The 14,263-nt window shown below is 41.8% G+C and overlaps 2 protein-coding genes across 3 annotated transcripts; both read right to left on the bottom strand.

The window, feature by feature from the left end:
- Positions 1 to 92: 92 nt before the first annotated feature.
- On the bottom strand, positions 93 to 6,166 carry mkrn4 (makorin, ring finger protein, 4). Of its 2 annotated transcripts, none has more exons than XM_031746922.2 (8): positions 6,018 to 6,166; positions 4,710 to 4,838; positions 4,385 to 4,632; positions 4,248 to 4,315; positions 3,895 to 4,148; positions 3,685 to 3,792; positions 1,032 to 1,131; positions 93 to 937 (listed from the first exon to the last, which is right to left on the bottom strand). In XM_031746922.2, the coding sequence occupies exons 1-8, from the start codon at positions 6,089 to 6,091 to the stop codon at positions 809 to 811; spliced, it is 1,110 nt and encodes a 369-aa protein (XP_031602782.2). In that variant the 5' UTR covers positions 6,092 to 6,166; the 3' UTR covers positions 93 to 808. The 2 variants fall into 2 exon arrangements, with proteins under 2 accessions (XP_031602782.2, XP_031602783.1); XM_031746923.2 differs by having other exon boundaries at positions 810 to 937; positions 1,014 to 1,131.
- A 154-nt stretch (positions 6,167 to 6,320) lies between these two features.
- Positions 6,321 to 13,915, bottom strand: ppardb (peroxisome proliferator-activated receptor delta b). The gene is made up of 8 exons (XM_031746955.2): positions 13,537 to 13,915; positions 10,655 to 11,059; positions 10,400 to 10,551; positions 10,156 to 10,294; positions 9,198 to 9,400; positions 8,892 to 9,098; positions 8,559 to 8,802; positions 6,321 to 8,298 (listed from the first exon to the last, which is right to left on the bottom strand). The coding sequence occupies exons 2-8, from the start codon at positions 10,998 to 11,000 to the stop codon at positions 8,051 to 8,053; spliced, it is 1,539 nt and encodes a 512-aa protein (XP_031602815.1). The 5' UTR covers positions 11,001 to 11,059; positions 13,537 to 13,915; the 3' UTR covers positions 6,321 to 8,050.
- Between the last annotated feature and the right edge of the window lie 348 nt (positions 13,916 to 14,263).

Genomic DNA, 14,263 nt, shown 5'->3' with positions numbered 1-14,263 from the left:
TAGGCCCATTCTGGCCCCCAGGCCATGTGGGCATACCATTCAGGGAAATACCCCGAATGGCACAAAGCACCAATGAAGGAACAACACTTTAGTGAGACAAAGTGAATCAATGTTTTATTTTTTGTGTACAGGTACAATTTGTTTAAAAAACAGACATAAAACCATTTGCCAAAACTGGGAAGTGTGTGATGACTAATCATTTTTATGCAAATCAAACATTAGGACATGGGTACAGTACACTTTTTTTTTTTTTTTTAACCCTTGGGCAATTAAAACTACCATCTACACAACACTTTAAAAATATCTAAATGGCACAAGCTACTAGGGAAATGTCTACATTGGCGCGCTCAGAGGTTGGAAGAGAAGCTGACAGTTGGCTAAACACTTAACACACAACGGCTGTAGTATTTATTAAAAAAAAAAAAAATTATAAACCCCAACTAGAAACAAAGGTGTCTTGTGCTGAGACCACTAGCCATGAGTTCTGGAGTGTCCAAGTGTGCACAGACTTGGAGACAGGTTCCCGGCTGAATTTAGGAGTCCTATAAGTGAGATGTACTTTCACTCAGTGCACGGACAATAATCCTGATCTTGAGTCAAAGCTACTCGTAGGCTGTTTCAGTAAAAAATTCATGAAGACCGAGGTGGTTTAAAAAAAAAAAAAGAAAAAAGAAAAAAAAGGCAGCAGCCATGTATTCTCCAGGGACCAATGATGGCTAAAGACCCCATTCAGTGGTTTCAAACACTGACAAAAGGAAAAAAGGAAGAAAAAAAAAAAAGATAAGGAGCGCTCAAACCACACTTTTTTTTAGTAAGGTAAAAAAGTAAATTCAAGGTCGTCATCATCATCATCGTCACCAAGGAGGGTCATGGCTATGAAGAAACTAATTAGATCCACTCCATCGTCTTCATCCTCAAAGTCATCTTCTTCAAAATGCTGCAAGGACAAAGAGAGTGAGGGGAGAGTAAATACAACCTATCTTAGAAGAGGGAGGAGAATGTAAAACACTCACTGATCACCATGTAGTTACCAGAAAGGACGCGCTGTGTCGACTTTTGTCATGTCGGTAAAGACACTCGCTTTTGAAGGGGCAGCATCGGTATCGAGTGTAGTAGGTGCAGGATTTCTTACTGGAAACAAACAGGAGGCAGCAGGGAGGGGTCAGCTAAATGTTTATACTGGCTTGAGATTACAAGCAATTTTAAAATCTACATCACGAAAATTTTTTTTTTTTTTTTTTTTTTTTTTTTAAGTGAAATATGCACAGACAGATCAGGGCTATGAGCAGTATATGCATATTTAATTTGTTGTGCATCAACAGCAGCATTATAGATCCCTTTTCCATTAATACCTAGAGTTATCCTTTGCTAAATTTTTCCCAAAGATATTTTCTGCCATTAGCTGTCATCACACTGATTTCTGTTCCTTTTACATAAATTTGATTCTAATTGCCATGTTGTAAAAATCTGTGCTGAATCATTCACTCTGTAGCTCCCATTGTTAATTAGCAATGCTACACACCTGCGTTTCTCTGAATCTTTCAGCACTCTTCCTTAGAGAAGGCATCTGCTGCACACTCCAGAGGGACCGTTAATATCAGAATGACCTAATGGAAAGTCCTGAAAACTGGTGTGAACCTTGCCGAGTACATACTAATGGTAAAGGGACTTAAAGGTGCAATAAGCAAAAACAAAAGCAAGTATTTTGCAATATGTGGTATGAATCTTTGCCTAATTTGTAGGTTGGGTCCCATTTAACAGCTATTGATTTTTGTATATCTTTATAGCTTAATGCTGAATGGGAGACCTGTAGCAGTCCAAGAGATTCAATTTATTGGGAGGAGTATATTTACTAAAAAAAAACAAAAAAACAAAAAACCTTTAGACAGCAACTATGGACAAAGTTACCATGGCCTAACCAAACAATTTAAACCTAAAGTTTTCTGCACTGGCAAAGTTTTCCCTTTAGTTGCAAAGGCATATATACATTTTTAAAACCCTCCCCTGTAATGTAAGAAATCTGAAGAAAAGGCTGGACTTATTGAAACTAACATCCATACAATATATCCAGGAGGACAGACTCCAAAGGCAGGGCTCTAGACTAACTTTTTGACATGGGCGCACCGGTACGCCTAACTTTAAAAATTTAGGCGCACCGGCACAAAAGTTAGGCGCACTCAAATTTTTCAACCGCATCGCTTAACACCGCAGTTTTACATTCATTTCTAAATTATTAACTAACAAACTTGTGCTCAAATTGCTTTGTCAATATTGTAGAAAATGTTCAACTTAATCATCATCTTGGCTCCTCTGACGACCCGTTTGCTGCTGCTGAAAGGCAGTGGGGAGAGGGGACACTTGGGCAGTGCATTTATTGCAGCATATAATGTGTTTTCTGGATACACTGCTGTTTTGTCAGCATTCAAAGATTGATGGCACCGTGTCAGAGCTGGCTATGAATTTCAGACGGATCAGTCCTTAACTTAACAAAAAAGTTATCAATAGTTCTTTTCATCTTTTCTTATTACCCACAGCTACATCCACTTCTGTCGGGCCTAGGCTGCTCACTAGGGCTGAGTATAATCACTGATTTCTATAATCCATTCGATTCCGGTTCTCAAAGTCCTGATTCGATTCAATTTAGCCTCAGACAGTCAGAAATATAATTCTGATCATTTATCAGTACTGATACACATGAAACTTCATCAGAATTGTGAACATCACAGCAGATGCATTTGTGTCAAACAGAATAAAACAGAAAAACATGAAGATTTTCATGGTCTGGCGTTTTATAGCACATAACCTTAAAAATATTCTGCAATTTTGCATAATTTTAAGAAGTTTAAATTTCTTCAGTATTGAACAGCAGAAATTAGCTTTCTTGTCCGAGGTCATTTAAGTGAAAAAAGAAAGACAGCGGCCGACAGCGCTGTAAACAACGGTAGACTGGTGGGTAATAAGCGAATAAATAATGCAGAAAACAGATTTGAGACGGGAAACTGTTCTTGAAGTACAGAGAGAGAGCTGTGCATGAAGTGTGATTTTTATGGTGGTGGAAGCAAAACAGCAAAAGTAAGAGGGAATTCATGACGACATTGATCAAATGTGAAGCGTAGTTTGCTGCTTCTTTTGCTGCTGGCTCAGCGAATTTTGGTTGGAGAGACAAAACCTGCAGCTCAGAATCAGCGCAAAAGAGACGTAAACACAGCGCGGACCCGACGCATCAGAATCGCTAAGCTCCGACAGCGTGTCCGTGTTCAGGCCGTGGGGTGAGAAAGCCGAGAAAGACAAAGCTGATTCTGATGCGTCGGGTCCGCTCTGTGTTTACGTCTTTGTGTGGAATCCGTTAATGAATTGATATCGCTTTATTCAAGCTACTCACCTCCCTCTTCCACCTGCACTTTCAACTGGACCACAGCCAATCAGAGAGGTCCCGCCCCTGACTATCTCTGATTGGTTTAGTCCACGGTAGGGGCATAATGTGTGTCTGTTGACCACACGGAGAGTTGCAGAGATTTTTTTTTTTTGTTACCCGAAAATATTTGGTTGCACCGGTGCGACCAAATATTTATTTTTTTTAGTCGCACCACTGAAAAATTTGGTCGCATTTGCGACCAAATTGGTCGCACTCTAGAGCCCTGAAAGGATTTTCTAAACTCTGCAGACATGAAATCTATTCCTCACCTGAATTTTTCCTTGAACTCAGTGATCAGATCTTCCTTTTCTTGTCCTTCAACCCAGTATTTGTGTGGCACATAAAAGGCAGACCTCACGCGGCACTGTGGGCAGCGTCTGAGAAGAGGAAAAAAAGAAAAGTCAATCACAGAATCACCTCAAGCCCTCTCTGGTCCCATCAGATCCTGCTGCCTCCTCTTAAATATTACAGAAACCTACTTTATCACATCCAGGCCGAGGTCTTTGGTCTTCCTCCAGGTCATTATGCATTGTAAACAGAAGGAGTGATTGCAGTTGGGCAAGATGCCAAAGACTCCGCTTTTCGGATCAGTCTTTTCATACACCTTGTCCATGCAGATCCCACAGGTCACGTCTTTGCTCCTGAGGAAGGCCTCAGTTTCCTCTTCTCTTCCCTGAGAACCAGAAGCTGCAGCGGCAGCCCCATCCTCTGGGGTTTCAGATGGGGAGATCTCCTGAACACAATGACTTTCCATTAATAGAAGGCTCTGGGTTCAGCCAAGTTCCCCTGCTGAATGAGCATGCTTAAGATAAGGCAGTCAAATTAAACAAACCTCATTTCTTCCATCGCAGGCACCTGCTTCAGCAGCTTCTGAGCACTGAGACGATCCCAGACCAGATTCTGCAGAGGAAAAGCAAATTAATGAGATCAACTTCTACATTCAGTTCCATCGACAAAATCATGCAATACCTTCTGACTGCTCCTCAGCGATATTCGCTGGCAGGTGCCCAGTGTCACATTGAGGGTTCGGAATATCAGCTACCAACTCGGATCTGCTGCACTCTTGTTCAGATGTCACCTCAGCTTGCAGAACTGCAGGTTCTGACCCTCTCCTATCAGGTGACGCATGAGCCACACTGGAGGAGGAGACTGTAGGTACTGAAGCCCTTCTTCCTGCAACAGTTGTGCCAGCTTCAGACTGAAGAACATGGAAAAACCTAGCAGAGAAAAAAAATATAAGGATTAAATAATGGATTTTCTTAAATAAACAAAAGGGGGAGGGGGGGCAGCTTACCTGCAGCGCTCACCATACCAGCATCCACCTTTCTGATAATACCGACATATTTGGGATGAGTGTATGGTTGGCAATTCATGACGATAATTGCATCTTGAACCAAATCTGCAAGAGCCATTTATGAAACGCCTGCAATGAAGTGAAAGAACAAAAACAAAACAAAGACAAATCGCAAAGTAAATTTCTGCCACCAACTTTCTTTTTTTTTTTTTTTTTTTTTAAAAACAGCAAGATTGGTTTTACATGCCACTGCACTAATTTGATTCTGTGATGACTGCTAGTGTTTATAGGGTTATTTAGAATTCAAGTTCATAACGATAAGCTGCTGGTATTTTATTCTTTATAAGTGAAGATGCTCAGACTTTCATTAAGTGTAACCAGAAAGGATAGGATTAGGAGTAGATCAGACAGCTCAGGTTGAGGTGTTTGGAGACAACGTTTGAGAAGCAAGGATGGGATGAGATGGTTTGGACATTGAGAGGAGGAATAGTGGATATTAGAGAAAGGATGCTGAAGCTGCCAGGCAGGAGGAAAACCACAGAGAAAGATGATTGGGTGAAGAAGGATATGGAGATGGTTGGTGTGATCCTAGGGACAGGGTGAAATGGAGTGATCTGCTCTGGCCAAGCCTAAGGGAAGAAGCTGAAAAGAGTAGTCGAGCCGTTTTTATAGTTAAGTAAATTCTTACAGGTGGGAGAAAGAGAAGAGACTTGACGTAGTCAAAATAAAAATAATGTGACTTGAGCCTCAACTGCAGATGTAACACATGACAAAGAGTAGAGCGAGCATTTTATACGCTGAAACCAATCCGTTTGAAACAACATCGGTACTGGATATGCACATCATTAAACAGCTCTAAAAACTGTGTTTGTCAATAAAATCTTCTACTGACGCGTTTCTGGATTAACTGACGGAGAATGGCCAAATCCGACACACAAGTGCGGTCAGAAATCCCATTTACCAACAGCCACCAACTCAGTTAGCTTAAGTTTTGGCTAACATTTCAACATTATATTTAGCCACCTAGCAATACAAAATTTGTACGAATTTACTCACACGGCAACATGTTCTACCACACTTTCTTCCTAAGTTGAACCCCACCCCCCAAAAAACTAATAAAAAACAAACATACTACATAAGTGTTTTTTTAAGCAGTTTTCGTGTAATCAAAAGTCACTATTTCACTTTAACGCGTATATTCAACCGCCACACGAAGGCATTTAAACTCATGACAAGCTATTTCTCAGTGCCTGGTCCACACTTTCCTCATTTCTAACCCACTCTGTGGGACTCTGAGGGGCTGCTTACCGACAAATGTTTCCACTACGAGCCGAGTCCATCCTCCGTGTGTTTTGAACGAGCCGCCGCCAAGCCTTCACCATCCACGTTAACTAAATAGTTGACAGCTGGTTCCTCTTACCAATTAACCTGGCAACGAACCAATAGAAACGTGACGCTGACGTCAGCACGTTACGCACTCCATTCAGAGAGTTTATTGAGGGACGCCAATCACAGCAGGGAGCAACTTGAAAGAGTTGTATGATCCACCTCATGTTAAAAAATGTCAAATAAAATACAAAATAAAACAAAAATAACCCGAGAAAATCACTGTTGCCGTTTCTAATCAAGTTTATAAGTGAGAAATCACTAAACTAAATGTGCAGATTGGTTACATGTGACCATTAAGAAGAAATCATTTCAAGTTTTTGTGTGAACAAATATGTCAGTCCATCACTTACACAGGCATAGAGGTAGCTTACATCAACTTCTTTTTTTTCCTTTTTGTTTTTGGTGTAATTGCTCCTTTGCCAGGTTGGCACACTGCACACCAGCCAGTAACATCAGGATTTCAATGTGTAGCAGGAATTTAAGGCAAAAATAATATATGTCAAGGATTAGATGAGACAGCGGAATAATGTCACAGATCATACATTAGAGGTAGATAGGGATCAGGACAGAAAAAGACCAAAAGAGGAGACCTGTGCACACACCAGTGCTCACACAGAGCAGGGACAGTAAAAACAGAAAAGGGGAAGAAACGATTAGAAATGTCTGGATCCTGGCTACAGTATCGTAAGGCTTTTACACTCTATGCCTCAACTTTCAAGACATATCAGCCTGTACATAAAAAGAGCATTAATCTAGGACCGTGTCTATCTCCAATACAAAAGCACCCTACGATATTGGAAGATGTTCAATTTTCATCAAGTATCCCAGTAATAATGACATGGTTAAAAATGCTGGTTTAAGGTCATTCCTGCACATGAAACCATAAAATCCAAACTCCTCATTGGGGAGAGGTTTGGTGGTATTCTTGGTGATATATTTGGTACAGTCTAAAACTAAAACAGGCAGCCATGTAATAGGAAAGAACACATATGAACTAATATATGAAACAAGTTGATAAATTCATGTTTTGCCCTTAGAAATACAATCAAAAATTACAAATAATTTGTTACAGAATTACAAAGAATAACCTAACAAAAATATTTAAATGGCAAATTCATTATATTTTGCATATCAAAAGGAAGAAAAAACATGCTGTCCCTTGTACTTCAATGGGTCATGTATGTATGTGTATAGTGTCAGATTCAGAAATAAAATCTTTGCAGCACAGTCCAACAGTTCACACTTGGCTAGATGGCTTTAAGACAAAACCTAAATAAACCGGATCTCACATTTATTGACAAATGGCAAAATGGTATTGCACACATTGCAGCATTAAGAGAGATCTCTACACTGCTGGAGCCAGCCCAGTTTGTGTTCTTTATACCAAATGGCAAAGTGGTGGTCAGTGATAATGATGATGATGATAATGATGAAGATGATGATGTAAACAAATACCAGCTGCTGCATCTCTCCCGTCAGTTAAGTCTGAGAACACAATACAATCACTCGTTTGTTTGAACGGTGCCACTGGTGTGAGAATGTGAAATGCTTTCCCTTTGCAGCACAAACACAGAGCTGAGGGGAGCGAGGACGAGCTCCCTCTGCACACTGCTCTGGGGTCAGCTTCGCTAACAGGATGAAACAGGAGCAGCCTCATTGAGAAAACATATCATTCTTCCTGTTACGTGACCGTTGTGGGAAACTGGGACTCGCAGCAAATGATTCCAGATGCTCGTCACATGCGCGCACACACAAACACACGTATAACTGTGCTGAGGGTTGCACTGACACTGCGAAGACTCTGCTGATTGTGTTAGACCTGCCAGGTGAATTTGCCTCATCTGCACCTTAGAAATCCATGCCCGTACAACAGTGCTTGTACTGAATGCAGTGTTTCATTACAAAATTCAGTCTGTAACAGTATTGCTAAAAGCAGGTTGTGCTGGAGACTACTAATACATGTCCTTGTAGATCTCCTGTAGTAGAGGGTGGAGCGAGGTCTCCGACTCAGTCTTTTTGATCTTTTGGACAAGCTGGGCGTTCTCTGTAACCAGCTGACGGAGGTCAGCCATCTTCTGAAGCAGTTTTGGGAAGAGGTAGGCAGAGTCAGAGTGATTTGCTTGGAGGTGGAGGTCCAGGGCCTGGAGGATGTTGTCCTGACTCTGCTCCACCTGCTTCACGTTCATTAGCCCAGGTCGATCTAGCGCAAAAAGAGGAGAAACCCTGTGATCAGTCACAATTTACGCTGGGCAAACAAGACATGCAAAGGCAAGTTAAAACCCGTCTCAGGGATTACTTCTAAATCACTGTCTTATCTTTTTCTGAATGTTATAAGACTCGAACCTTGTTTGTACCTTCTAACAGTTTCAATGCAGCACTTTCAAAGAGGTTTCAAGAGCAACAGACACACTTCACAAGACTTGAATCTTCATACTTGACCAGAAAACTGCTCAGACTCACCTCCACAGAGAATAATGGCAGCAACAAACAAGGCCAGATCACTGTCATCCAGCTCCAGAGCATTGAACTTAACAGCAAACTCAAACTTTGGCTCCATGATCTCACTGAAGGGCTTCCGTAAGCTGCGCAGAAACTCCCGTGTCACAAAGCCTTTGCCATTGGCCACCAACAGTCCATCTTTGTTCATGAGAGATGGCAGCATGGCAAAAATAGCCTCGTGCACACCATACTTTAACAAAGTCACCTGCAGTAAGCACAAAAACAGCTGTTTATTTGTGCTTTCCTAAACATGGATATACTAATAATTCTTTGTTATGTGAGATAGCGGCTTACCTGGTCATTAAGGAAGAGGTCCACAAACCCTGGAATGCACTTGGCAAACTCTGTGAGCTCTCGCACGGTCTCCACCGTGGTGCACTGACAACGGTAGAACACATGAACCCCGATCTCCTTGGTCAGAGGCGCACCTGGAGTTAACTGGCTCCACACCAAACCACTCTCTGCTTTCCAGAGTGTGTCCACATCGTAGATCACAAAAGGCTAAAAGGAAAAGTTATTCAAGGGTGAAAGGTCTGAGGGACAAATTCACATAACTGAGTTTTGCATAAATCCAAGCACGGCTGAAAGACAGGAACATACTGAGGTGCTGCTGGTTTTGCCCATCAAGATGCTGCGGGCTCTCTTCTTGGTCATACTGAGGTTCTTCTGGTAGGCTGTGTTGACTTGTTTGGCTAAAGTCTTCAGGTCTGAGCCACCTGGTTTGCTGACGTTCAGCTCCTCTGCGAGTATGCCTGCCACCAGCTTCTTCCTCTCCGCCTCAGGCATTCGTCCATATCGGATTGCTGAGCAAAAACACACACAGAGCTGGTGTTATTCTGAGAGGATATTTGCAACACTAATGAGTTTTGAGACCTCTTTGTGTTTTGGAACAACTCAGAGCATTAACAATGCAACACATCATCCATGTGTTGCGAAAGATTGGAAAGGATTTGACATGAAAACAGCAGATTTGTTTCCTCCTTTAGACACAATAAAACTCTTGGATCTCTCAGTCAGCCCATCTTCAGCTGGTCAAGAACACAGAAGCTAGACTGGCTTCAGGTGAAATTCAAATTCATTTTAAGATTTTATTACTAGCATATAAAGTCCTACATGGCCAGACCCATGCCTGTATATGATGACACCTTATTCCAGCAGTTGGCCTTTCTGATCGTCTCATCCAGGTCTTTTAACTGATCCATGCTCTTATTTTAAAGCTAGTGATGACCACACTTTTGAGGCTGTCTCCCCTAAACTCTAGAACAGCCTTCGTCAGCACATCAGGTTGGCTTAATCTGTGGTTTGTTTTAAACAACTGCCCATTATTTTTGGCTCTTGTTCTTCTAATGTGTGTATAGAAGCGCATGTGCAAGAATGAATGCATGACCACATGTCTGACTTTACATTTCTATGACTGGACATGCACAGTTATCTTTAATGTGTGGTTTTACTCAAACAGTGAAGCACTTTGTAACTGTGTTTTAAAAACTGCTATACAAATAAATTGATCATCATCTTAGTATTTTAAGTGAAACTCAAAAAACACTTAAGCCCTCACCATCGTGGGACATTCCCAAAGACAGGCACTTCTGGAAGCGACAATATTGGCACTTGTTACGATTTTTCTTCTGAATCTTGCAGGAACGCTCACAGCGCTCATATTCCAGTTTCATCCGCACAGTACGCCGGAAAAAGCCCTGCACAGAGCAAAGCACATCAACTTAAGCAACTCACACAGTTTGGGGGCGGGGCACAGAACTTCCCACTCAATAATCTGTTGTGGTTAAAAGGAAATGTTTTACCTTGCATCCTTCACAGGCATGTACGCCGTAGTGGAAGCCAGAGGCCTTGTCCCCGCAGACCTTACACTCCACACTGATCCCAGAGCTTGTGCTGTCCTCTCGGCCCAAACGCAGCTGTTCTGAGAGCGAAGGTGATGAGGTATGGGACAGGTCTGCATAGAACAAAAAAAGAATAGGATTTCAGCTCAAGTACATCTTGTGAAAATTTCACACTCTGTTTTGTAGGTAATAAGTCCTGAGAGTGGAAAGTCTTACCCGTGTAGCTAGATGATGCGCTGCTGTTTTGCTTGTTGTCACTGTTCTCCTGATCTTCCCCTTCTTTCCGTCTCTTCTTCTGGTCCCTTTTCGGGTATTTAGAAGCAGGGACTCCCTCCTTCTCCTCCTTCTCCTCCTTTTCCTCCTCATCTTCACTCTCCCTGCGCTTTAACTCTTTCAGATCTGCCACCTCGGAGACGCTTGTCGCACCACAACTGTCCGAGCCTACAGACTCTGCCTGCGGCGGCGTCCACCTGACGTCAGCTGCGTCCTGGGGGGAATTTGGCTCACAGTAGCCGTTCACCCCGTCATGCTTCTCTGGGGCAGTTTGTTGAAACCCGTCCATGGTTCCTGTTGCAGCTGATTCAGCAGCTCATCTCCTGTCACGTAGCCACCATAGTTCCACTATTTAAAAACAGAATCAATCTACTTGAAATACACTTTACTAAAAAAATATCTCTGTTAACATGAAGTTTATATATACAACTAGAAAGAACAGCTAATCACACTTTAGAGCCCACATATCATCAAGAGTTCCATTTAATCCAGCATGCCAGTGGTTAACAGTCCAGTTTCAGCTTGCCATAACAAACCAGCAGAGCCAAAATAGAGCCCTTTTTTTTTTTAACAAAAGCACACGGGTGAAACTCACGTAAGTCTTGTATTCAGTTTAGTATAGCAATAATAAATGAAATGAGTGCTGTTCAGTAATCTTCAACAGAGTTTGTTTAGGAGCCTTTCACTCAGTTAGGTTTTGTTATAACAGCCAGGGAATGTCTTTTATAAAGAAATAAGCTCATGACCTGAGACACAGATGTTATGGAATCACGCCTCAATTACTTCAAAGCCAATGGAAGAGACAGACAAGACAATAATAAGGATATATCTACATTTTCAATCCTGATTTAAAACATCACTTTACAGGAATATTAACACAGACACTGTTTGGGGTAACTGTTGCTAGGTTCGGTTAGATTTAAATACTTTATTACAAATAAAAGATTGATTTGCTTATTTGCAGCACTGTCCAGAAAAGCCTGTACATACATCCAGAGACGCCATCTCAGTATTACTCAGTAATTACTTATTAGTTAGCAGCATGTAGAACGAAACCGTGTCTAACAGGCTAAAGTCACACTTAAACAGGGGTTTTCCTAGGTTAAAAAAGGGAGGACTGTGCACGTAAGGACAAGTGGTCTACAAATAGTTCAGACGAAATGTTTTCTGTTACCTGCACTTTCCTGTTATCTTTTGGCCATTTTATGAACCAAAAATGTATTTTTAAATAAAGAAAAATCAAACACCACTTGAATAAACATGTTAAAAATCAGTCCTGCGAGCTTTCCCTTTGTTGGAAGGTCAAAACCTCTTTGGTAACCACTGTAAGTTCAAAGTAAAAAGCTACTTTCAGCTTCTCCCTTATTCATAATAAGTTGCCACAGCGGGTAGCCTCTTCAGCAGATTTTTTTTCTCCTCCAGATGGCAAAAGGACTGCCACTCATATAGTGCCTTTCTAGTTAATTTAAGCACTCAAAGCACTTTCTACTACAAGTATCATTTGCCTAATAACACACACACACATTCATAAAGAGCTTTTTATCCAACGTTTACTTTCTTTGCTTGCACTGGTGGCAATTCAGGATTAAATATCTTGCTAAAGGACACTTTGACACATGACCCTCTGGATGCTGGATGACCCTCTCTATCACCTGGGTCATATAATGGCAATAATGCAAAAGTAAAGACACATTTATATATATATATGCAACATTTTGCATTACTTCACATACTAACATGTTTAGTATATGCCTTTGGTACCTTTAACAAAGTAATTTTTATGGTAGATATAGGGTAGGGTAAGAATATTTTTATTACTATTTTCTTTTCTTTTTTGGGGGGGGGGGCGTATCCATTTTCCCTAGCTGACAGTAAGCTCAAACACAGCATGGAAAAAAAGATGAAAAAAATGTTCAGTTTCATAATGAATATTTATTTATTTATTTACTTTGCCCCTGGAACATAACAAAAGCAAGAATTTCACAACCGCTGCGTCACTTTTAATCACAATAAGGGCCGACAGCATTTCCAGCACAGTTCAGCCAGTAGATCGTAATAGTAAGGGCACTAACTTTATCTCTAACGGAGCTTGAAGACATCTGTATTATTGTTTGCCTCACTTCCATGGCAGGGTGCGAGGGGTACTTGGCGGCTGCTTTTAAAGGGACAGGGTGCATGCACTATGTACACACTGAGCAGTGCAGCTTGCTGATGGAGGCGGTGGGGGAGAGGGCTTTGGGTTGGGGGTTACACTTTTTTTTTCTTTTTTTTACCTCGGGGCCCTCTAGCGGATTAATAAGTCCTTGTTTGTAGCTGTGCCTTAACAAACAGCTACAGTGTTTACATATTAGAAATAAATTTAGGGTTTTTTCCATAAAGGACACGCTCATTGTAATTCAAAGGCTACGCGCTGTTTTCATAATGCTTCGATGTATAATAAATACACACCAAATTAGGGGTGTTAGGACTTGTACAGTAGACAACCTGTCACACTGGTTCTCGGAAGTCTCTGCTAACATTACCGTGTAACTGCATGAGTCACTGACAGGACTGTAACTGGATACAAGCGTTTGAAAAATGAAAGAACAGCCGAGTTACAGACATGGCTGCCGCCAAACTTTCTTTTCCCTCTTAAAGTTTAAACTGTATAGGCTTTAAAACTGAGCTCGTTCAGCCGTCGAAAAGTGTCGGCTCGGTTAGCAGCTAGTTAGCCACTAACCTTGAATTGTGACTGAGTCCTACTATCAGCTAGCTGTTAGCACGGCTGACCCACATTCCCGTTTGTGCCTTTAAATAACGTTAGCTGTCCTGCCAGGTTAGCTTACCTCTCCCGGTTGTGCTGCTGCTTCAGAAGATGTTTATGCCTCCCGGCTGAGGTAAACAAGCCACAAAAGCAGTCCCGAGTCCCGTACCGGATCGATCGGCTGTTGACAAGTTTGTTTGCTTGAAGCTGGAGTTAGCTTACAGCAGGAGCTAACGTCAGATCGCTAACTACTATAAACTTAGACCGAATCAGGCCTCCGTCCATGTAGAAACCGGGCTGACGAGACGGGAAAAACAATGTGGAAATCTTTGTGGGCTACCATGTCACATGCAAATAAGCAGAGTTAACTAGTAATCCCTCCCCGAGTCTATCCCTGGCTTTGCTTTTACTCCGCTTTGGTTTGGTTTGGTTTGCTTCACTCCCCTCTCTCCTCCCCCTCCTCCTCCCTCGTCACATGCCACAGCACAGCGCCCCCGCTGCACACACACACACACACAGAGCGCACATCCGACTGGATGCAACTACTGCAAACAGTTTTCTGTCTGAAGAGTCAAGGTCTCGGTTAAATACAGAGTTGTTTTTGACATGGACACATATTCAGCTTTGACTGACATTGACCGTATCTGCCTTAATGGAGACACACAAAGAGCACGTGGCTGAAATCCACGTGGGAAAATGTGTGATTTATAAATGTAGAGCCTGAACTGGGCTGCACGCTTTTGAATCTGAATGAAATGGGCTATTGTAACTTTCCACTACCAATCAAAGAGCCTTTGAGGAAAAAAACA

The sequence above is a fragment of the Oreochromis aureus genome, linkage group 20, assembly GCF_013358895.1.
Source record: "Oreochromis aureus strain Israel breed Guangdong linkage group 20, ZZ_aureus, whole genome shotgun sequence".
Classification (NCBI taxonomy): Eukaryota; Metazoa; Chordata; class Actinopteri; order Cichliformes; family Cichlidae; genus Oreochromis; species Oreochromis aureus.
This window is presented reverse-complemented; position numbering and strand designations above follow the sequence as displayed.